Source organism: Amphiura filiformis, chromosome 10 (genome assembly GCF_039555335.1).
Source record: "Amphiura filiformis chromosome 10, Afil_fr2py, whole genome shotgun sequence".
Taxonomy (NCBI): domain Eukaryota; kingdom Metazoa; phylum Echinodermata; class Ophiuroidea; order Amphilepidida; family Amphiuridae; genus Amphiura; species Amphiura filiformis.
Genome location: NC_092637.1, coordinates 64,634,537 through 64,659,631, shown reverse-complemented (window position 1 = coordinate 64,659,631; position 25,095 = coordinate 64,634,537). Strand labels below are relative to the sequence as shown.

The 25,095-nt window shown below is 36.7% G+C and overlaps 1 protein-coding gene across 1 annotated transcript in view; it reads right to left on the bottom strand.

Moving 5' to 3' along the window:
* The window catches only part of LOC140163170 (NXPE family member 3-like), a 48,088-nt gene that overhangs the window by 5,798 nt on the left and 17,195 nt on the right, over positions 1–25,095 (bottom strand). The window contains exons 5-6 of the mRNA XM_072186557.1: positions 22,849–22,901; positions 21,166–21,963 (exon numbers count right to left, since the gene is read on the bottom strand). Of these exons, the coding sequence (XP_072042658.1) occupies positions 21,167–21,963; positions 22,849–22,901 (850 nt within the window). The 3' untranslated portion in view covers position 21,166. The remainder of the gene's footprint in view (positions 1–21,165; positions 21,964–22,848; positions 22,902–25,095) is intronic.

Below are 25,095 nucleotides of genomic sequence, written 5' to 3'. Positions count from 1 at the left end.
GAAGTGAAAGAGAAGGGGGGAGAGCTCGAGATGAAGATATCGAATGTAGGGGAGGAGGAGGGGGAAAGGGGTAATTTAGGGAAGATGTGGTTATATAGGGAGGGGAGCCCCCTCTTAAAGAGGTATGGGTTGTGCTTCCCGGTGATAATAAACTAATTCATAATCAAATCATCTCCATGCATCGTTTATGTTTCATACAAACAAACAAATCCCCCCACCCCACCCCATCCTTCAATATACACGCATGTATATGATTTCTAGGCCTAGAACTCGTGAGTGTAATATGCCACCTACCGTCGACAGAGAGCATCAACTGTCGTCCGCGGGATAGGTTGCCGATATCAATCATGATAATAATTATGTTAGCACAATAGGCTATTGTATATTTCTGGTTATATACCCTATACTGTGTCCTCCCAGCATAATAGTGTTATGATTGCAGACCAGATCAGCTCTACTTTTTAATCCCTTGATTTTTGGTTTCTGAACAAAAGAGAAACCAAAACTATATATTTGAAATGAGGGAGTGGCAGAATGTTATTTGGATCATTTCCAAGCCAAATGTACAAAGTTCTATTTGAGATAATTCTACTTTTCACAAAATAATGTGTACGTTTACCCACAAATGAATCATACAGGGTGTCCCAGAATGATCTATACCGGGAAAGTTGAATTTTTCTAGGTATGAAGGGCATTATTAATGGTGGTATTGTTTTACATTCTAAAATCTACAAATATTTAGCTTTCTTAGAAATTTTAGATTTTTGAAATTTGATGTTTCTCATAGAAGTTACAGGACATTGCGTAAAAATGGTGAATTTAGAGTTTTCACAAAACAACCTATTTTGAAAATCTGTAAAATTACTAACTGTTCAGCAAAATGTAATTGTAAAATGTTATATAGGTACTTTTGTCCTAAATTGCCTGAATAATCGATATCTATCGATTATTTATAATGTTACGAAGTAATCCTTGTATGGAATAAAGGATTTGTTACGCGTGAGCGCCCTTATACTATATTGTTTCTTTGTTGGCAGTTTTGAAGATAATTATTGCAGTGTCTGAGTTTTATCATTTTAAATGCCGGCGAACATGGATTTGTCATGAAAGTATGGAGAATGTTTGTCCTTAGTGTCGTAGAATTTATTTATGTCCACAGTATATTGGCAAACCGACAACTACGTAATGGAGAAGATTAAAATTGACTGTAGGGATCCTTGCGGAACTTTCTTTTTGGGTAAAAATTGTGGTAAAAATTACATAAAAAGTATGTTTTTTAACCTAAATATCTGAAGTCATATTGAAATAGTTCACTTAATTCCATATCAAGAATTATTCAACTTTGTACGATCTACATCTGTGCCAAATTTGATGTATTTCCTATAATGGAATGTAGGATTTCTACGACGGCTGGACGATAGTGATAAAGCATCCATGTGTTATGATGCCTTTGCACTGTAAATCACACAACTGTAGTTTTCGTCCATTTTCAGTAATATCAATGTCACGCCAAAATGCATCAAGCTATTTCCATGAAAATCACAGAATAGGTAGGCGACATGTGTGTCATTGTATTGCACTCATCAAAATTAGATACACTGTTGACTATATATTTTAAAGATTTTTTCAAACACGGTATAGATCATTCTGGGACACCCTGTATAAATAAGTAAATAAATAAATAAATAAATAAATAAATAAAATAAATAAATAAATAAATAAATAAATAAATAAATAAATAAATAAATAAATAAATAAATAAATAAATAAATAAATGAATAAATAAATATTAAATAAATATAAAATAACACTGCAGCCACTATAACATTAGCTTTTATAAAGGTACGAGATGAATGGACTATGCATTTTGAAATAAAAACACAAGGAAATTATCTTATTTGATGAAGCCATTTTTGAAGAGTGCTATTTCGGTAATACGTCCAATTGAATCAATAAATGGGTTTAAAAAATACAACAATCACCATGGACTAGAACAAATCAAACAGACGAGCAAACGGGTCCGATTTATGAGAAACATTATTATTAGCAGTATGTTAGTATTATTGTTATTCTTATTATTAGTGTTACTATTACTAGGGATGCCCACTCTCAATACAGTTTCCACTAGAACGATTTTTCATTTACTGTGTGCGTGCACTCACACACGTATTGTCTATGGAGAAACTGATCGATACAAGAAATCCCAGGCATGTTAAATGGCGTACATACTTGTTTTGATCCAAATGTAGGCCTATATCAGGGTGTTTCAAGAAATTCCTGATTCCACCAGAAAACATTCACCAAACTTTTTCCTGTTTGGTCAGTAAATAGAGAGGACCTTCCTGCATGAAGAGATCAACTTTTTTAATGAAAAATTTAATGAGATGAGAACTACAACAGGTTGAAGTGACACCATTCCGTGCATCAGGTGTTCAAACGCAATTATCTCCGAATTTGGAGTGAATCAGACAAGCAAACTTACATACTCATAAAATTTAACTATTTATGAAGACAAAATGTGTAGGATGTTAAGAAATTTAAGAATGTTTAAGCCTACCGCGGCCCATCTCAAATCATGCACTTCCCCGTGCACTTCTCACTACCATGTCCATTTCATAGGGAGTATAAAAACCGGGGACCATTATGGCTTCCATGCACACAGTGTATTGCTCAAGTAAAGATAATCTTTGAGTTGGAGCAAATTTCTCAAAATTGGTAGTGATTAATGTTACCAAACTTATGCCATGATGAAATATAATAATTTTTGAAGATAAAATGTGCTGACCTTAAAAGATTGAACAATGTTTAAGACTACCGCTTTTCATTTGAAATAATGCACTTATTGTTCATCTCCTCTATGGAGATATTTTCCATGGCGGCCATCTATGATCATGCTTGAGGTTTCAACAAACAAACCATGGGTTTTGAGGTCTTATAGTTTTTGTTGTATGTCAACAAAATCGATTAAATTTTCAGGATGATCTTATTTTCATGTTGTTATAAGCAAATATAATGTTCCAGATAAGATAGTTAATAAATACATTAAGAAAAAGTACCTTAAAGTTGCACTTTCTGTTAGTATTCCTTTTGGACTTTAACTTTTTAACATGTTCTAGCAGCCCTATATAAAACCGTGACACTCGAAAGGCCATATCTCTGGAATGAAACGTCCGATTAAGATTATTTAAACGCCAAAATGTTTCTTTCATCAATTCCCATCCAATAAATTAGGTCTGAATCAATTTAAAAGTACTTCAATTTTTAGTGGACATGCCTACTATTACTTGTTGTTGAAATTGAATTGAATTGAATTGAATACCTTTACTATTAGTTCCATTATCCGTCTTCCTGTTCTAGTTTATAAAGCATTCATTTGTAATTAATTATAACTAACTATCGTTACTAATCACGTATGTATTTAATACCTTAAACATTTAGGTGAACAATCACACTACTCCGTGCACAAGAGGCATTCAACCAAAGGTTCGATCATCACTAACGGTTACCACCATTGCCATAGCAACACCACAGCTGAAAAGTAACACCACATCTGGTATCGAACATGCTGTAACTCAAACAATTCCAAGGAAATTCGACGTTGTCACAAACCCGGAGTTCTCCAATTACCGAATAATAACATCAGCAGAACAGATAACGAAGGGTTCCTTCATACATGTTGTCATTGAAGCTCGTAGTGAGTCCCAGCGATTGATGTCATCTGGCCATGATGCAGTCATGGTCCATGGCAAAGGCGATTCGACCTTTGTGGCATTAAACCCAGTTAACAGGAAATTAATCCAGTAAATCGATTCAGTAAAGCAAATAAGCTCATGCATTCGATCACTAACGGCAACAAGCTTCGGTCGATTACCCCAGCTGCAGCGTGTGTAAACTCTAATTTGCATAGAGGCTGTACGTGAAATTATTGATTGGCTCCAAACAAAGGATTTGAACCGGTGCACGTAATCATGGCGCAGTGCAGTCCATTCAATCAAATGTTGTCATCAACCTATTTGATCGCAGTGCATTGTTATGTGTGTGAGACGAACTGTCGCGGTTGATTGCAATCAAACAAACGATGTCTTATGTATTACTTTGTTCCGTGATGAAAATCGTGATGTTTTATTCAATCACTCTTGAAAAATGTATTTCTTTTGTAGGCCTATTACTTTGTTTTGTGATGACAATCGTGATGTTTTATTTCATCACGCTTTAAAACAAACGATTTCTCATGTATTACTTTGTTTCGTGATGACAATTTTGATGTTTTATTTCATCACTCACGAAAAATTGATTTCTTATGTATTACTTTGTTTCGGGATGAAAATCGTGATGTTTTATTTCATCATCACGCTCTAAAACAAACGATTTCTTATGCATTATATTTGTTTTGTGATGAAAATCGTGATGTTTTATTTCATCACGCTCTAAACAATAATTATAGTTACATGCATTTCAAGAAAAAATCTTATTAAAACGGTAGGCCCTATGTTGTTTAGAAAAAATGTAGAAAGTGATGATGATGATGATGTCGATGATGATGATGATGATGATGATGATGATGATGATGATGATGATGATGATGATGTCTCCAAAAGTGTCCCGGTTTGTTTTTCTTGCCCTAAATCGTGCGTATCTATTAATAAGGCACTTCAATAATCAATAATCAGTCCGTGACGGCCTCCACTAACTAGCTACTAACTTGGGTTTATGGGCGCTGATATTTCATGTTCACTGTCACTTATTTATCAGAAAAGTGCGACCATTTGTCAATCACCTACAGTACCCAATTTCGGCATACTATATAAGAAACTCATCATGATGATTGCCAGAGAATAGTTAAAATGTAGCTTGTACCGTTTTTTTGTGGCATCCTTCAGAAGTGAGCGGTCCGATACCAATATTTTCGGTCAAATCTCCATTCAATTAACACGGGGAGTTGGCTAGCTATGCCTTGCCCTCACTCATATTTTACAAAAGTGCGACTATTTCTGAACATCTAACCTAGCTGTAATTTTAGGTCATGTTAGAGAAATATATTTGCTAGAAGTTTGGAGAATAGCTAACATATTGGCTGGTTATTTTTCACACAGTGATGTTAACTAGGCAAGTGCCCATTCTTCCAACGTAGATCATTTGTAGGGGTCACGCGTCAATGGTGAGAGCACTGTGTATTGTGTATAGGAAAACGGACAGTAACTGCAGTATGCGGGGACTTCTGGTTTGCTACAATGTCGACTAATGATCCACATCAGGCAAGTACCGCCGGGAGAGTCATTGATCATGAGAATGGGACATACAGTGTGTATTTCTATGCGGCGTGGAGTGGCACTGCTGAAATCAACGTTACTCTCGTTCATCCCAGCAAGGCAGTGGAGTTTATGCACGATACTTTGTGGGATATTGGTCCAAAAGTATTTCATCATGCAGTTATTGTTAACTACATGTATGCACACAACACAGGGACACTCACAATAGGCAATTGAACCCTACTGTTGGGGATGAACTAGTTAGTATCATATATCAAAAAGTATAAAAGCTATGATTTTAGTACTTTCTCTCTGTTTCAATTACTTATTCTTTTCCAAATATCTGAATCTTCAATCCGGTACAAGCTTTAATAACGGGGAACATACATTTTTATTAAAAAGAAATCCTACCATCTATCCAAACTCGCCGTGTTATTCCAATGCACATTTTACTTCACCGGGCAGCCATTTTTTGATCGTATTTTGAAGATTGGCGTCATAAAACCGTCATAGGTACAAATTTAGTACTTTCTGTCAATCAATTATGCCTTATTCTCTACATGTCAATCTTTAAATAATTGGCATAGTCCTTATAATAACGGTACTCCGCCTTGATGAATAAATGACAGCAAACAGCTGCAAACCAGTGAAAAATATCCCAAAACTCGGTCAGTGGGGCACAGTGTCGACGTCCTATACGATAAATATAAAGTTAATACTCCGTTGGTGAGCGACGGGCGAGTGGTATTTCACCGAACGCAAGAAAAGGAGTTCTATCTGATTGGCTAGCAATCGATCGCTTAGGTCGCTTAGTAGTCAACTACAAACTCAAAACTGAGCAACGTATTCAATGCGATTGAAATCGATATTCTATTATTGGCGTAGATAAAGAGAGTGATAGTGTGTCAATAATGCACATTGTATTGCAGCTGGATTTTACATGCATTCCTTTATATTATTATTTTCTCAAAGAGTTGAATATGATCACAATTTTTACCCAGGATTTCAAATTTTTACCCGCAAATTGCAGTTAAACATATCCACAGCAAAATACCGGTCCTCACTAATTAGTGTATTTAATTTCCAGTTAGTGTATTTAAGATAAAACCTGACATCAAATAAAATTTTCTTGCAACAGAAATATCATATGGGATACTGATATGGTAGGCCGCAACCGCCACAACGTGGAGCTGCTACGCGTAGCTGACTTTTTGCTCCGTGGAGCCAAATTGACCAATCATGATCATGTTAGAGTTTTTCATTACTCGGAGGTAAAACTGACCAATTAAGTACGACTTACTCATTACGTGAAGCGAATTTATTCATTAAGAATTTGCCAGACGAGCGTCACGTAGTTGCAAGATATCCTCGGTCACGAAAGTTATGATTCAAAAAGTAGTTTATGAAAAGTACGAACTGACTTATTATTAAGATGGACATGCACTCATAAGAAACTCATACAGTATTGTACATAACTATATAGCTAGGCAGAGTGGGGGTAAACTATGCACACAGTTCTGCGATCTGCAGTGTATCGCCGGGAGCTAATTTGTATAACTTGCGCGGTGTCCCTGCGGAATTCGACCTTCAGCAAACTGCAAACCAGTTCGGATTTACTTTATATACTAGTAGTAGGCCATACATACTGTAGTTACTGCCCGTTTTCCTATACACAATACTGAGTGCGCTCACCATTGACGCGTGACCTCTACAAATAGTGTATGTTAGAAGTATAGGCCATTGCCTAGTTGACGTCACTGTGTAAAAAATAACCGGCCAATATTTAAAGTATTCTCTGAAATTCTAGAAAATATAGTTTTGTAACATGTCCTAAATTTTTAGGTGTTTGGAAATATTGGTACTTTAGTGTTTTAGGAAGGATATGTAAACGACAGATAACACCAAAAAATATGAAGAAATTATTTCTAAACCGTGTTAAGTCATTAAGCTTCTCATTTTCAAGAACGCTGGTTAACAATAAGCAGACTATTGTCTCATTTCGTAAACAAAAGCCCACAGTATTGTTACCTTGCATTCGCTTTATAATCGTTCACCCAACTGAAACTATAATACCAGCTCATTGCTCATTGCACAGGTAAAACAGACACAAGTGCAGTGTGTATTTAACCAGAGAAGATCTGATGTAACATAGTTGAGCTGTTTTCATTGAGTGTTATCTTGGTTTAATAGCTTTTAATGGGGTTTAAGTCCTTCAACGGTCGTGGTGAATTCTACTGCATCATGATTATTTTAAAGTCAACAACTTTCAACAATATGATCACCGTGATAGTATGACAGTATCAGTACCGTGGGTGTCAGTGATCCTGGCCTGACAAACAAACAAACAAACACGCCACACACATGACACATGCATGCAAGGTAACATTGACTATACACTAATCAAACAATGGTATTGATCCTGTACAACTGGTCGTGGTTTATTTACAATCCCCATAGTAAACATTAATTTTGGCAAGAGTTTTCTCTCTCTGAAACGAGGATGCATCCACTGGCTCCGCGTAATGAAAAGATCTAACATGATTGGTCAATTTAGCTCCGCGAAGCGAAAAGTAAGCTACGCGTAGCAGCTCCACGTTGTGGCGGTTACGGCCAGCCATATACTGATCATGCGAAAATCGTAAAAACATAGAATAGAAACAGTGTGGCAGGCTCTCAAAATCTCAAATTGTATGCTTAGCCTAAGTCGCTCGGCCTATCTCGAATAAAATCACCATGCGTAGCTGTTGAAAAACGTGAGGATTCATCGTACTATCACGGCAATTTTTGACACGAAGATTATAGGGTTGATGACGGTGTGTGGGGCTCTGTTCGTACATGTCGATAGAGTCATTATCGATTGGATTAGTCGTCCGTAGCGGACAATTCGGTCGCTCGTTGGATCAATATTATCAGGTGGTAATAAATTTGCATTGGACAATAGATTACTATATAATGGTTTAGTACTGCATATATCGGTTTAATCTTCAACATGTTCAATAAGCGGGTTTATGGCTGGAAAGGTCACGGTGAATTCGCCGTGGACGTAAGTGCACTATGTTGGAGTGCAACATAATAAGAACATGACAAGATTGTCGCAATTGAAAAACAAAACAAATAAATTTGATACTTCATGTTGGATAACTAGATTAAACGATACCAATATAACAATAATTAACTTTGTGAATTTCCATCGCCAAATGGTCTAGGAAATTACACGTTTGTTTGTAGAGCTCCAAAAGATAGAAGATGCCGTCCACTTGATATAATAGCTGTAGATTTATCAAAGACGAATGCAACGACAGGAAAAGAAGCTGCCGGTTACGAGGATTACTTTCAAAGGTAAGTAATCTATAAAGATTAATAAAAAAAATCATCAAAATCAAATGAGGACCTGTCAAGATAAAGAGGTAGTTAGGATATTGGCAATACAGTGTTACTTCGATTTTCATTTGTCATCATTAGGAGAGGAGTACAATTATAATTGAAATAACTGAACTTGGAAGGTTTGTGTTGGAAGTTTATTGTTAATTTAACATTGCTGGCCGAGTGATGAACGTCCTTGATCGTGAAGTTTTTCCGATTTATTTGTGGTATTATTTATGACAAGCATGACCGTCAATCGGAAGAGGGGACCCATCCACTCCACATTTTGAGATGGTCATCTCCTCTCCTGTTCTCACCTTTCCGCACATCTCATCTCTTCTGCTCTCCTCCACTCTCTTTGTCTGGTTTCTTGTTTAGTTACTACATCATCCCTTTCCCTTTCTCCCTTCATGGGAGCACGCAATATAACAAAGACTTGTTAGGGGGGCCTGATGCCAAAATAATTTCATCGGGAAAATTTTTCGCCCCCCCACCCCCCACTTTACAGACCTTAAAAATTTCAGGGTCCCCCCTACTTTTTGACATGAAAATTATGGGTCAACCCCAATATAAATACAATTTGGTGGTCATTTTTTTTCAGCCCCCCCCCCCCTTAGGATGGTCAAAAAATTCAGGGCCCCCTTTTTGCATCAGGCCCCCCTAACAAGTGTTTGTGAACGGTCCCTAAGTGCTAATATTGAGAATATTACTACTTAAATAGTGTTGTATACCTTAATATGTGATGTGATCAAGTAAATTCAATCGGAAGTCGGAAATATTGATTTTTAGATAAAGCCAAACAAAGACAATAATTTCTTTTGTTACCTGCTGTTTTGGAAACACTTCAATTGTTATATCTTTGGAACTAAATGTTCAATTTCAGTGGGTTTTTTCGCAAAACGTCGCTTTGCAAATTGCTTTATACAATCATGTAAAATACTGAATATTGAATATGCCCAACTTCAGACTGATTTTGTTGATCACACCACATATTAGCACTGTAGAGAAGTGACTGGGGTGTGTGTATACACCATTTCCATATCTACACCACCACACACCCCACAAATATATTTCTCATAATTATACACACATATACCTTATCTTATACTTGCTACTATGCTCTTGCTATTCCCCTAAACGTATTTAGTCAGCAACTCGAAATTTACTATAATTGTATATTCACAGCAAGTGCTTCAACAAGCGATTGATGAAAGGTCCAAAAACGATCGTAATAAAAGGTACAGTGACATTTTAAGTAATCGCTGAAATATTATTTAGGGGTTCATTCATATATTTTCATGACTAAACGGTTGTTTATGCCCGAGGGGCCGCTTGCGGCCCGAGGACATAAACAACCGTTTAGTCATGAAAATATATGAATGAACCCCGTTCATACATACCAGATCATTTTGTGATTCTTATTTCATCAAAATAATAACAAAAAAGTTACTAAAATGTACAATTTTCCTGCACTTTTCCTACTCGGCGATCTAACATCCGGGACACCGGGCATAAACGCTGTTAAAGCAGAAATTGAGCGCCAGCGCGAACGAGAAACAGCAGAAATGGAGCGTAAGAAGGAATACGAAATGGCAGAAATTGAGCGTCAACGCAAAGAGCAGGAAGCGTCAATTGAAGAAAAGCGCATGCAGTTTGAATTACAATGCAAAAAGGAGGAAACGGAGACGATGGGAGATGTTGACGAAAAGGCTGTGCAGCGCGAAGAACGCAGAGTTACTATGGAAATTCATTTGGAAAATACCAAACTTAAGCGTTTAGAATTGCAAACGGCTAACCCTAATGGTGCGCAAAGTAAAGGTAGCGGCAAATTGGGAAATTATAAAGCGCCAAAATTGCAAAAGTTTGATGAGGCTAAAGACAACATGGACGCGTTTATAGTAAGGTTTGAAAGGTATGCAACTTCACAAGGTTGGGACCCACAAGTTTGGGCCCTTAATTTAGGGACTTTGTTAACAGGCAAAGGTCTTGAGGCGTACTATAATCTTAATGTGGAGGAGGTTAATGACTACGAGTCATTGAAAAAGACATTGTTGAAACGTTATGACCTCACAGAGGAAGGCTTTCGTAACAAGTTCAAGGACTCAAAGCCTGAACCCAGTGAGTCTGCCACTCAATATATCACTAGAGTATCAAAGTACTTACAAAGGTGGTTTGATCTTTCTGAGATTGAACAGACACTTGAAGGCCTAATTTATTTATTAGTGCAGGACCAATTTGTTCATAGCTGCCCTAAGGAGTTAGGCCTATATGTCAAGGAGCATGATCCAAAGAGTAGTAAGGAGTTGGCTAAAATTGCCGATAGGTATATTGAAGCACACCATGGTTGGTGGGCCTTTCCCAAGAAGAAGAGTCAAGACGAAAATAGGCCTAAGAATAATGCGCAGTATGGTAACCAAGGTAAGACTCATCATCAAGAGCAGCAGAAGAATACAAGGTACCAAGGTCAAGGTAATCGTTACTTTAATAGGCCTACATCAAGTCAACCATTTAGGTCTAGTATAACATGTTACGTATGTGGTAAGCAAGGACATCGTGCACGCAGCTGTACCAGCAAGAGTACTTTAGCAGCATTAGTCGACAATGCTAACATGTCTAATGCAACTTCTAGACAGACATCTCAACCAAACACCGACAGAAGGTCTATGTTTAATTCGGATAGGCCCCGTAGTCTTAGTAGTCGAGAAGGTGAGGTAGCCAGCTGCAACAACCAGTGTGGGTTGATGTCTAACTTCACTCCATCCAACGTAGGTGCAGTGACTTTTGGCAACCAGTGTAATGCAGGCAACCAGAGAAGGCCTACAAGTAGGCCTAATGCAGTGAACAGCGGTCACATCGGGGATCAAAATTTTGACTCATCTCACGTGATGGGTTACTTCTCAGAGGTTGACCCTCACGTAGTCTCTGCATGTCAGAATGGTTACTTAACTCTGGACTGTGGACATCATTTAGAATTGACAGCAGCGTGTCAGCATAATGAAGGGCGGAAGAGATACATGCGTATGGGGATGATTGGTGATCATCGCGTGTTAGCTATGCGTGACAGTGGATGTGATGGTGTTGTCGTGAAAGCAGACTATGTGCAACCAGAACAGTACACCGGTAGATACAGAGGGTGTATCCTCATCGATAGGACCATTCGAATATATCCAGTCGCAGAAGTATACATAGATACCCCATTCTTCGTCGGCAAAGGTAATATTCCTGGTGTTAAAGATCCTGAGGAACTCCCAAATCCACCAGACGAGCAAGAGAAAGCTGAGATTGATCAGGAAATGGATACCAATCTAGTTCGTACATCTAGTCAAGTTACTTCAGACGTTATTCAGCAGTCAGACGTAATTCCGCAGTCAGAAGTCAACATTGGGATGGTAGCAGAAGCAAGTATACAACGGACGACCAAAGCGAAACCACTCCAATTGCCAACGGTGACAGATGACGAGGTCGTTAACGCGGCTGTGTACTCAAGACGTTGTTTCTTTCGCAAAATTGAGCTTTTTTGATATTTGTTACTTTGTTATGTTTTTTATAAATACAAGGAAAGAAAATCCAGATTTATAAACTCCAACTGCGCTATTTTATGGATTTTATTTCACTATTTCATTCGTGTTTGCAATTTTAAAAGAGAGAAAATCTTTGTTGTATCAGCGGGGTGACACGCGCGCAACAACGCATCGCGCTGCGTATCGCGCAATTTGTTAACGCACAGATACGCTACGCATACGCGACGCTTATCTGCATGCGTGGCGCATCCTTTGGAAACACTAATTTCAAGTGGTCAAATGGCTCCGTTTTAGCTGATAAAATGTGGGTTTTTTCAAGTTCTTTTCCTCGATTTGAATATCAAGTTATGAATGGATTTCGCTCAAACTTCTCAACGGGCTGTGGATTTACCCGTTGTTCACATAATATAAGGTAGAAAAACGAAAACTGCCGCATTCTCCTATGAGATTCGATGAAAGGGCAAAATGTGACCACTTTAAACTTTAACGGCCATTATTTCAATGTTCATTTTCTCGGTAAAATGACGATTTAGGTACACGATAACTCAATAAATACAGCATCTATAGGTAAGCAAATATGATCATCGTAAAAAGCATGATCGACTCAAGAAACGGTTTTCTCATTTTTTTTTATATTTTGGTCTATTTCCGATTTTGGGCATCATTTTGTGCAAATAGGCGTTTGTGAATTTTAAAAGTTCAATTTGATGCCTTATATGGTCAATATCTCAAAAATAAGGACAATATCAAAAAAATAAAAAACCGTTTTTGGAATGGAGCCTCAAGATTGAGCTAAAAACAAAATAAAATATTTTGGAAAGAGTGTTTTTTTTTTTTTTTGTACCTAACAAATATTGCCAAAAACTCACTTTTTTGTGATTTTCTTCAAAATTGTTGTTTTTACCCCAAATCTGTATTTATATTAAGATTTATCGATCTCTTGCCCTCACAAAACCGTATACTTTTATATGTTTTGCGCGAATAATTACAAAGTTATTGCACTTTTACTACATGCATGTCTGAGAGTACACAGCCACCTTAAGCTAGATATATCGCCACATAACCAGAATGATTCTACACTTCGTCATATTGAGGAGGTGGAGGAGTCAGAAGGACAAGGACAAGGAATAGTTGGAGGCTCTCCAATACAAAAAAGACGAAAGAGGAATTGGTGTAATCTTCATGGTCTTGATACAGGAAATCATGGGTATATTGTTTTCTTGTATCTACACCACCAAGAAGTCAGAAGTTGAATGTACTCGCTCTAACGAAGATGGATGCCTGGCGATCGTATGGGTTTTGCGTAAAGTTGGTACTTACTTACAGCAGAGAATCTACAGTGCAAACCGATCATCAGTAACTACCGTGCATCAATCAGTTGGAAATCACTCCAGGCAGAATCATACGCCAAGCTTCGACTCCAAAGCCAGTTTGGTACCATATTGGAGTACGAGTAGTACACGAGTGGTGTCATATCGAGAGCAAGATTTATATTAAATTTTGGATTTCACTTTCAACATGGCGCTTGGTTGAAGCGAGCATTGATTGACCGTTACGTTTTGGAAACCACTTTTTGATTAATCATACACTTGGACTTTATTGACATTTATTGTTGATCATTATTATTATTATTAAATTCAAATCTGAGTGGATGATTTTCAAATTCACATCCAAATAGAATATTATTGTGTCATATACTTAATATAACCACTGGTGTTATAGAATTAGATTATAATATTTTTGTACTCGAATTATTTGTATTGGAGTTGGAATCAGGTTGAAAAAAATAAAATAAATCTGATACATTTATTTATGATAGATTACGTATATACTTTGTCTGGAGTATTCATTGTATAGATCTAGTGTCTACCGCATCCCAATAACTTGCTTTTGTTTCAGTAATCCGGTCATTGTGATCTCCAATTCGGGTTTTGGTCACACCCGGCTCTCGACCAATCACGCGCGCTGTTACATAGCGTGTATGTATGAATTTGTTAGCAATCTACGTTCTGTGAAGTAAACACAGCCAAATTAAAAGGTCTCCACTAGTTCCATCCCCATTTAATGAGAGTCTAATGAGTTTATGGCAAAATAATTGATATAATAATTTTCTATACACTTTTCTTCGTAGGTTGATAACAAATTTGATATCAAAAGTTTGATCATCGTGAGAATAGGAACCGTTGTTTGGAAAATTATTACATAAATTATTTTGCCATAAACTCATCAGACTCTGATTAAATCGGGATAGAACTAGTGGAGACTTCTTAATTTGGCTGTGTTTATATAGTGAAAACTATATGAACTGGTGAATTTAAAAAAGCTTTAAAAATACAATTGGTCTGGACGTGTTTGTATAATATTTTTATTTAAAAATCATTGCATTTTCTATTGTCATGTTAGGTTTCTTACAGTTTTTATCTCACATCTACATAAGTATCTTATCATGCTTATTGTATGTAATGTACGTCATTTTAACTTTCTTATCATTTATGTACATTACGAATATCGGGTCTTGCAGGGAGTCTAGAACATTCTATTGGTAGAATTTCTTGATTAAATAACAAATGAATAAATAAATAAATAGTATTGCAAGGTGTTACGAGTCTTAATGAGTTAGATTTCATCGCACGACCTTCTAGTAACTATATCTAGAAATTTGTGAAAGTTACATGTCAATTTTTGCCGGAAACAAGCTTTTTCTATGGTTACTGACCAGCTCATTAGGGCGGTTGATCAGACATTGGGACATTCTTTACCGTGGGATTACTGCCCTCTGTTGATGACAGGGCTTCGAACTCTATAATTAAGGCGATATAAGAAATGCAGGGCCGTGGTTGAGGGTGGATTTGGGTTGTTCTTTTATACATATGATAGGCCTATGTATAAGCAACTATTTCCCATGCTTAACTCAATTTAGCCAAAGTATGGACTTGGGTGGGTTTTGTATTCAGGTATTCAATTACAATTAAACACATTCATACCCATAACAAACTTGTTGACAAAGTGGAATGTTTTTCCAGCAAGCAATATTAAATTATTTAATTTCTTGATCCAACACATCTGTAAAGCATTGAAAAATATCTCAACATGAAACTTCTTTATACCACCTCTTTCATAATTTGCAATAATGGTGTTCCGCTTCACGACTTCCACTCTATTCCAAATATTTTTTTTACACAATGTGTTGAGTTTCTTTAAAACTCTCTCAGGAAAGTTGCAAAGCTAGCAATGTTTTCACGATGAAACTTCTACAAGAAACATTTCACTTGCCCAGCCAGAAGGACTAAGTCAAGACGCAATACATTACTTCTGAGGTTACTTAAGAAAGCCAATACATAAAATTTCGTAGCTTATAGGTTTAATACCACTAATTATGTATTACACGGGTTTCAATGGGAAAATGGCTAATTTCGGGTGGAATTTTCTCCTATTCAGAACTCTCACAGTTAAATGCCACTAATATCAGGTGAAACTATATGATTTAGATACCAAATGATCAAAAACTCAACATAGGTTGACCTGAGACTTTTCTTGTTTTAACGCACTGAACCGTAAACACCTTGAAATGGCAGTGCGCCCTCGAAGCTGAAAGTTACAATATGGTAGGGCAAATATTTACTAAAAACCGAAGCCGTGCGTATGAATTTTGGTACTATTACAACAAAAATGTCATATAATGAGAGAAAATATACCATTTTGAGGCATCAAACCCTAAAAAGTACTTGTTTGGCCATATAACTATCAATTTCAGCGATTTTAATGCAGTCTTTTCAGATGCCATGCAAACAAATAGTTACTCGTCATATTTCCATGTACCTCCCAGGCCTATTAGTGGTATGTAACCTATAAGGCACAAGAGATTACAGCAATGGGGCTGCTAGAGCCAAGATTTAAAAAAGCACATTTCCCAAAGGTAACTGAAAGTTAGATCAAAGTTTAACCAAACCATCCATCATTAATTTGCGCAAACTATTTTTAAATGCACCAGCAGCAAACCGGGAAAAGAGTCTACCATCCTTTTTAGATACACAAAAACAGGACCGTCTCTAGACCATTTTCTCAGGGGGGGGGGGGGTGTCGTGATATAAATTTTGCTGGTATGGCCTGATTTACCTTTTGCTATTTGAATGTTAAAACTCAAACCGATATTTTGTGATTCAGCTAACGAGTTTTATGTTTTTATCACTCATATTTATGATTTAGGCCTACATATAAAATGGATGGAATTATAACTCTTATTTTTAAGATTCGTGTACAATTAGTTTGAGATGAAAAAAAGTCATTTCCAAGGGGACGTCTCGTAGATCTTCTCACAGAATGGCTTTACCAAGATAAATGCAATTAGGCATCATGATGCTAAGTGGGCTAAAATAGACCAAATGGAAAATGTAAATCGTAAATTTTGTTAGAATATTTCTGTCGACTGAGCTTTCAAGATACTAAACATTTTTGACATAAAAAATTACAATCGGCGCTCTTTAAAAACAGGAATACTACATTGATGTTTTTGACCGATATGATCCCTGTATCTAAATTATGGGGTCCTGGCAGCCATATTTTGGAAAAAACTGTGGGGAATTCATGAAAAGGATGCTTCTTGTTCAAGACAAAAATGCATGCTTTTAACTGTACAGCTGAGAGTTGGAAACACAATGGGAGGGTCGTACAATGTATGTGTTTCTCTTCGAATCATAAGGCCAAAAAAAAATTGTTGTGTTGCCCTCAACCGCCCGACCCTAAATCCTGGAAAATCAGGGGAGCAATTTTTTTTTGTTTTTTTTGGAATGATGATTTTTACAGATTTGTTCAAAAAATCAAAGTTTTTCACTTTAAATTAATATTTCATTGAGAGACTAGTCTTTAATTGATGTCTAACAGGTATCCAGAAGTCAAAATTGACAGATGTCTCCTAATTGAAGAAGTATTATTTAATATTTGAGGGGATATTTAAAAACTGAAGGTTTAAAAAAATAAAAAATAAAAAATAAAAAAATAAAAATCCGACCGTCCTACCCAACTTTCCCATTTTCCCACTTGAGGGCAACACAACAATTTTTTGGGGGGCCTAATTACTACTTTTAACAGGTATGTTGCTTCCTTGTTTCTTTTTTCAGATTCCAACAATTGGACACAGACATCTAATACAGATAAGTACAACTTGACATTACCGCCATCATGGTCGTATCCAAGCCATGGATATTGGTTTAATTATACATGGACATCGCTCTTGTATCAAGATAAACACTGGACTAATTCAAGTGATATGGGGGAATGCTTACGAAACAAACGTCTCATGTAAATTAGGTGATTCCACGTCCAGACAATGGGCTGAGAACATTGGAACACTTTTGGGTCTTACACAAAAGACTCACCGACCGGAATGTTCAGATGTATTTTTCGAAGACGACTACAAAGAATTGCACCTTACCGTTAGTTTCCGATTCCACCCACAAATAATCATCCGAAAACCTGTCCCCTTTAATTTATATCTTTATTTTGCCGATATATTGGACTCAATACAATCCCACGAGTGTGCTAACTTGATTATTGTGCTAAGTCCATGGGCTCATTTTGCACGATGGACTCGGGACAGTCTAATTCAGAGATTTATTAAATTAAGAGAAGCTGTTAGCCGATTGCGACTGAGATGTCCCCACGTTCCGATCATCTTCAAAGGGTCGCACTTTCGCGAACATATAACAACAGTTTCAAGATGGGGTTGGAGTGACTATATGAATTATCAAGTCGGACTTTTAATGGAACAAATATTTCATGGATTGGGAATCTGGTTTTTAAACGTATGGGACATGAATTTATCTTTTCCGTCCAGAGCATCTGTGCATATGCCTGATATAGTCGTACAAGAGGAATTAAAACTTGATATCGCTCATATATGTGGACAACTTGACAACATGGGAATCAAGGTTGAATAATTTACAAAAAATGTATTTATAGAAATATTTTTTCTTTCTAAAAATGCACACTTAGTCTACACTTAAGGTGTACGTGAGAAACTAGCTGTTGATGATTCCCTATTTTACAAATACATAAACTGAGCTCAAAAAGAAACTTATAATTTTTCACAAGGTCATATCTTGAAATCCTGTCCATCAAATTGAACCAAAATTACACACAGATTTACTTCAATACTCTACTCTTAACGCATGTCAGTAACCAAGCAGTTATCCAACTGACACAACAGCAAAATGCACTGACATGGGACAGCTTCCTGGACCACATTCACAGCCCAGCCCGTTTCATGAAAAAAAGTGTATGAAAAGCAGAAAGCAGCACCGTTTTATCATCTGTGCAAGGATCTTGTATGCATTCTCACAGATTTTTTGTCCTGGGTTCCAAATGTTGGACTGTGAAAGTGAAGGAAGTCCAGGAAGCGGTCCCATGACAGTGCATTTTGCTGTTGTGTCAGTTGGACAACTGCTTGGTTACTGACATGTGTTTTGAGTAGAGTATTAAGGTAATCCTGTGTGTAATTTTGGTTCATTTTGATTGACAGTATTTTAAGATATGACCTTGTGATTCACAAGTTGTAAAAAATTATAAGTTTCTTTTTGAGCTCAGTTTACAATGTCGAGACCCATCCTTGGTCTCTGATTTCGCATTACACCACCTTTACTGCAAGAAACGAATAAACACAAACGATCAAGAACATACAATACAGTAGTGGTTTAAAAACCGTCTTTATAAAACTGTGAAATAGTTTTCTCACTATTTATTTCCTCTTTCTTGCCTCGTCTTTTGTTTTCTTTTTTGCTTTCTTTTGTCTCATTTTTTCCCTTTCCTTATTATTCCTGCCCGTTCCTACACTATCTACAACCCTGGTTTGTTACAGGCCATCTCTGTTTGGAATTACACTCTTTGGTGGCTAAAGCATAATATTCTTTCTCAGTGTGTAAATAATACCAGTGGGTAAAGTATAATTTTTACTCAGTAGGTAAGATGTTATGGATCCCCGTTCCCGATTTCATTATAATCGGATGGAGACACCATGACCTCGTTAACCTAACCTTTTTAACTATTTATGAGTCGGCGCATTGACGACTAAGCCAGCTTGGCAAATAATAATAATAATAAACAGACACATAGCGCATTATTACGAAGAGCCTCAATGCGCTTTGCAACAAAATATACAAGCATAAAAAACATTAAAAGAACCAACACGCCTAAGAATACAGTCAGAAGGAGAGCAAAACAAGGCCAAAGGCTGAAACTCAAACGTGATGGTTTTACAAAAGCAGTCAAGCAATAAAAGTAAATTACAGTTATAGAACCACAAAATATAGGCAGGCAATATAATGATATAATATGAAAGTAAGCTACAAATATATCAAAGCAAATATAAACATAAAAATATTTCAAATACAAATGGCAAGTAATAAAAAGAGAGTATGGATGACCAGCATCCACGCCCTCGGCAAAAAAAGAACATGTCAAACAACATTATTTTAATGCAGGCAAAACCTTATCTAAACAAACATCAGAATACATAACAAAGACTGCCCGCCCTTGTTGGGTCAGTTGATTGCGAGCTGGCTGGTTGACAACACGTGTTTAATTAGTGAGTACATTTTATACATAATCAATTTGATTTGTAGTAACTTGAAATAAGAATTAAATATATTGCACAGAAATTAATTTATTGGTTTCAGATAGTTATTTTGTGTTTGATCTCGGTTTCCTCTTTTGGCGTTTAACGTCATAATAAATGTATACGTGGGTAAAGTATTAGTCTCACTCAGTGGTTTAAGTATACCAGTGGGTAAAATACACCAGGCAAAAAAAGAAATTTGTCAGTTATAATCATCCTTGCCATGCTTGCTGTTCAACAATCTGATAATTTTGGATTACTCTGAAATATACATTTTGTTAATTGGACTTTCTTTCTCATTTGACACCCTGTTCGAAGAATTGACCACGATATACGCCTTCAAACTGTCAAACTCCAAAATCAAAAGTTGCAATTTCAACGATTTTCTATGGGAAAGAACCACGGGCCAATCAATAAAGCACACAATGTAACAAGCACAATTGAATCGTTAAATTTGCAACTTTTGATTTTGGGGTTTGGAGGCACATATCTTGGTCAATTCTTGCTCAATGTTCACGAACAGGGTGTCAAATAAGAAAGCAAAGTCCAATGAACAAAATGTATATTCCAAATAATAAAATAATCAGGTTGTTGAACAGCAAGGATGACTATAAATGACGAGTTTCCTTTTGTGCCTGGTGTATTATTCTTACTCAGTGGGTTAAGTATACCAGTCGGTAAAGTAAACATCTCAAAAAAGTATCTAACCACCCCCCCCCCCCCTTAAATAAGGGCCATTTTTCAAAAAGGGGCTATTGTATTACAAATTTGGTAAGGTCCAGAGTTGAAAGTTGCACTTACATACAATACAAAAACACTCAGATATCATTACACAGATTTCCTTCCATTATCCTGAATAAAAAATCAATACAATTTACTGCAACTTTCAAATCTTGGGTTACATTGATATAAATGTACGCTGTGATATTTAGTCAATTGCTACAAATGAGGTTTCAAAATTTGTAGAAATAAATTCTACTTCCAACGCATGTTACAGATTTGTAATTCAATCGCCCGTTTTGGAATAAAGTATAATTCTCACTCTTGGAAGGGTAACGTCGTATCGCCGAATATTTCTGTCGACTTATCCTTTATCATATCACTTTGTATCTTGAATTGGGCAGTGGAAATACACGGTAACGTGGTAAATACACCTATTCTCCCAGATAACGGGAGACTATACCATTTTTCACCCTGATGTGGCAGTGACGTCAGCGCGTTGAGTTTACGTTATTTGAAGCTGCGCCCAGTGAAATGCGCACTGACGTCACATCACATCATAGTAGAAAATGGTACATATAAAACTGTTTGTGTTGGCTCTGGATTCTTGGGACTGTGGCTTATCGCTTGCCATAATAGCTTATTATCAGTGTTCCAGGGGGCCGTAGCGTCGCTTGGATGCACAATCATGCTGTTGATTTACATTAATCCAAATTTTCACACATTGAGTTACACACATAGGATAATATCATAAAGAGTTCTTGATTATTTACAGTACGAGGCATATGAACATGATTTCCACCCGGATATGCTAAATTCATATCCCAAACATCTAAGTAGAACGCACCACTATTAGCAAATATTTGCCGTAAAAGCTTTCTGATTTCATTCAATGCAAAATCACTAGAAAGCACTCTCGCTAGTAACGACTTATGGTTTCGTGGATGCGGGCTTTTGATTATTATTGGTGCATTAGGACACCTGCGATGAAATCGATCCACGGCTTCTCTTAACAGATGAAATCGTTCTAACAGACCTTCTCGTTTCCATTGCACAAAATGAGCCCATGAGCTTATAATAATTACGTAATTACAATCTGCAGTAACAAGTTGATCAAGTATGTCAACCTCGTAATGAAATTCACTAAAGTTGATCCAACGACTACCAAGCCCTTCCGGGTGAAAGTCAAATGCTATCGTAATGTTGTACTTCTTTGATATATACCGCATAATATGGCCATTTATATCTGTTGTATTTGATGAATATGATGGAAGTAAGGCAGTGAGAAACTCAAAGTATTGCCTACCATTAGAGTCACCCATGATACGAGTCTCTTTATTTCGTAAACATTCGGCCACTTTGGTGGAATTATTCCAGCAATTAAACTTGCGGCAATTAAACGGATGCCATTGGTTATCCATCCAATATCCTTTGATGGCTGGGATGGGTGTTTGTGGGTGGCAGTTCGGAAGACGCCATGGGTCGAAGGTTTGTGACGATTCTGTGATTCAAAAGAAAAGGTAATAATTAAACAGAAAATGTAGCACGGGTCGAATAATTAACATCCTACCGTGTGATATGCGTATACAAGATGTACATTAGGCGGAGGCGCCCTGTTCAACCTTAGCTTTGGATATTTAATTATTTTATCGATTTTTCACCCGGGTAAGTCGGATGGAAAATAATTAAATATCCAAAGCTAACGCTAAATATGGCCCTTCCGCCTAATGAGAAATAATATTGTACACCATGATACGCATATAATTATAATCTAATGAGCCATATTAAAAAGTCAAGTTTCTAGGGCACCTACAGCTGTAAAGTGTACCTGTAGCTGTGAGAGCACCAGCAGCCCGACGACCTTTTTGACCTTCTGACATGTTCCCGCTATATTGATTTTTTTAAATCAAATTTAAGCTCATTTTAAAGTTTGACTCCATATATGACCTTTGACCTCGGGTTACCTCGGTTTGATTTTGTTTATGCTCCCGTTTAAAATGTACCCTACTGGATGACATTTGACCTTGGTTGACCTAAAATGACATTTTTGCCAGGTGGTGGCCGCATTGCATTCTCTAAATTCAGTAAATTTTCATCGTCAACCGTGTAATTGAATGGGATTATTTTGAAATTTTAAAACGCTTGAAATATCACAAACAAATAGGCCTATGTTGATAAATAATATAAATACAAGCTAAAACCGTTGGGGTTCGATAATGAACCTCATAAAACTAACCGACTATATTGGAAAATGCCATACGGTCGGGCGGTTTCACAGGTTGCCGGCTCGATCATGTCATCCGCCGCCTGATTTTTGCCTGAACAAACACATGAAGACGATAATATTTTCACACTATAATTCCCGGTTTATTCTGTCGTATTTTACCTTTGAAATGTAACGTCTTTACATTCCCACTGATCTTCTGATAATAATTTCCCCTGTGAAGAAAAAGAAACGGGCCAAGTAAAAATGTTATTTAGTTTTCAATGGACATGCGCAAAACATATGAATAATAATAAATTCGAATAAAATATGCTTTAATACAGGCTAGTATTACTAATGTGCAGATATGTGAGCTGCAAAGGTAAATACGCCATTTTATGTCAGCAGCGTTAAGGGTAGACGCGGTATTGTTGGTCGTAGCAACCAAAAAACCAATTTTCATTATATAGATCCATATATTATTGAAAAATAACACATTGATGTTTTGCAAAACTTCATTCTACAAATCCTATACCTTGAAAACTTGCTTAATGTATTGTTGTTAATGAGTTATGTACGTTTTACAAAGGTGTTGTTGTTTCAGCCGTGTTTACAACATAACTCAAGAACCACAGGACCTATCACATATATCTGTGATATTTGAATTCTTCTACACGTTCGCTATGAAATGAGCAATGCAATTTTTGCCAAAGCTCACTACCATTCGCAAGATGCTGTGAACGACCAAATCGCAACAGTTTAAAATAGTTAATAACCTTAATGTACCAGTTTAATGCTTTGTATGCTAGCCATAGACAATACAATTCTGTTATTTTTGAAATTCTTAAAACCAAATTTGAAATTTGTCTTATTCAGTCGACACCTGGCGTGGAGAGAGTTAAACCTTTTTTTTAATATATATTATTCAAAAAGTAAAAGCTACAGATTAAGGTTAACAGTACTGTACAAGAAAGATTCGAGCCAGGTATACCAACTTGGTGTGGGGAACAAAGACAAAGACAAGATAAAAACTAATTCAGTATGTAAACCAGGATGGTGTACACTGTTACTGCACAAGAAAAAATCCAAAACCACAGGGATGGTAGACAAAGTTAACAAAAATACAACCGACGTTTCGAGCAGTACTATACCATTTTCACCCTGATGTGGTAGTGACGTCAACTGGTTGAGGTAGCTGTTTCGCGCGCGCATCTATGGTCGTATTTAAGCAGGTCTATAAATGCTTTGAGCGAACAATAGCGATTGAAGCTGCGCCTTTTTGCACTGTCGTCACTGCCACATCAGGAAGAAAACTGTTTTAAGGGGGGGGGGGTCGATCTTTTGTGCGTAATTATAGAGGGCCAGGGGATTCACTCTATCATTAAAAAAATTATTTGAAGAAGTCAAAGAGCCCTAGGAATAAAAATTGTAGTGTAATTCACGTCAGATACAATTTTTTTATACGACAAAAATTAATTTTTCTATTCGATCAAAAAACAAACGTTTTATATCAATTTTAAATTTAGCCTGAATCCGTAAATATGGTACCTCTCGCCCTTTTTTAGGTCAAGGCTATTTTTTACCATTATGCAGCGAACCATTGTTGAAGCTATTTCACATACATGTACAAAACATTCTAGAGAAAGGATGAGAACATATAGTGTTGAAATATCTTTTGTTGATTTCGAATGATAATGTCATGAAGTCGTAAATTTTAAGGTCAAATTCATAAAACCAAAACAAAACATTGCGACGCAGATAATTCCCGACTTACGTAATTTCATCATCACATCAGTGTCTTTATTATTTGTTTGAAACCTTTCCTAAACGTTCGTGCTATTTATGCATAAAACGGCTAATCTATCTTTACAAAACGCGTCTTTTTTTAGTAAACAAAAGGCTAAAGATGGCATTATGAGATTTATCTTTTATCATTACACTCATCCGTTCAACTGCCACGGTGGCCGAGTGGTAAAGCGCTAGACGCGTAATCGAAGGAAGTGTAGAATCGCTGGTTCGAGTCCCAACGAAGCATGTGGAAACTTTTTTTTCTTCAAAATTCATGATCGCATTCCGAAATGAGTCACTTGTCGGTAAATCATGTATCGTATCCATGTATGTATCGGCGAACAGAGTTAGAGGATTCCAATCTACACCATTGCAAACAAATTTTGAAACGCTTTGTATTTTCTTGAATGTCTGCTCCGCACACTCCTCCAATTCAATGTTTCACAAAGCCATGTTGTCGACAGGTTCGTGAGATCTTCCCACATTGAAATATGGGGAGTGGGGAGAGATGAGCTGCAGTGGAGAGTCTCTCTCATTTTGATGAAGGTATGCATTCACTTCAATATGAAAAGGTAGCAATCGAGTACCAGCTAATATATACGAGGGGCGGTCAGTAAGTAATGAAAGTTGTCTTATATGGAT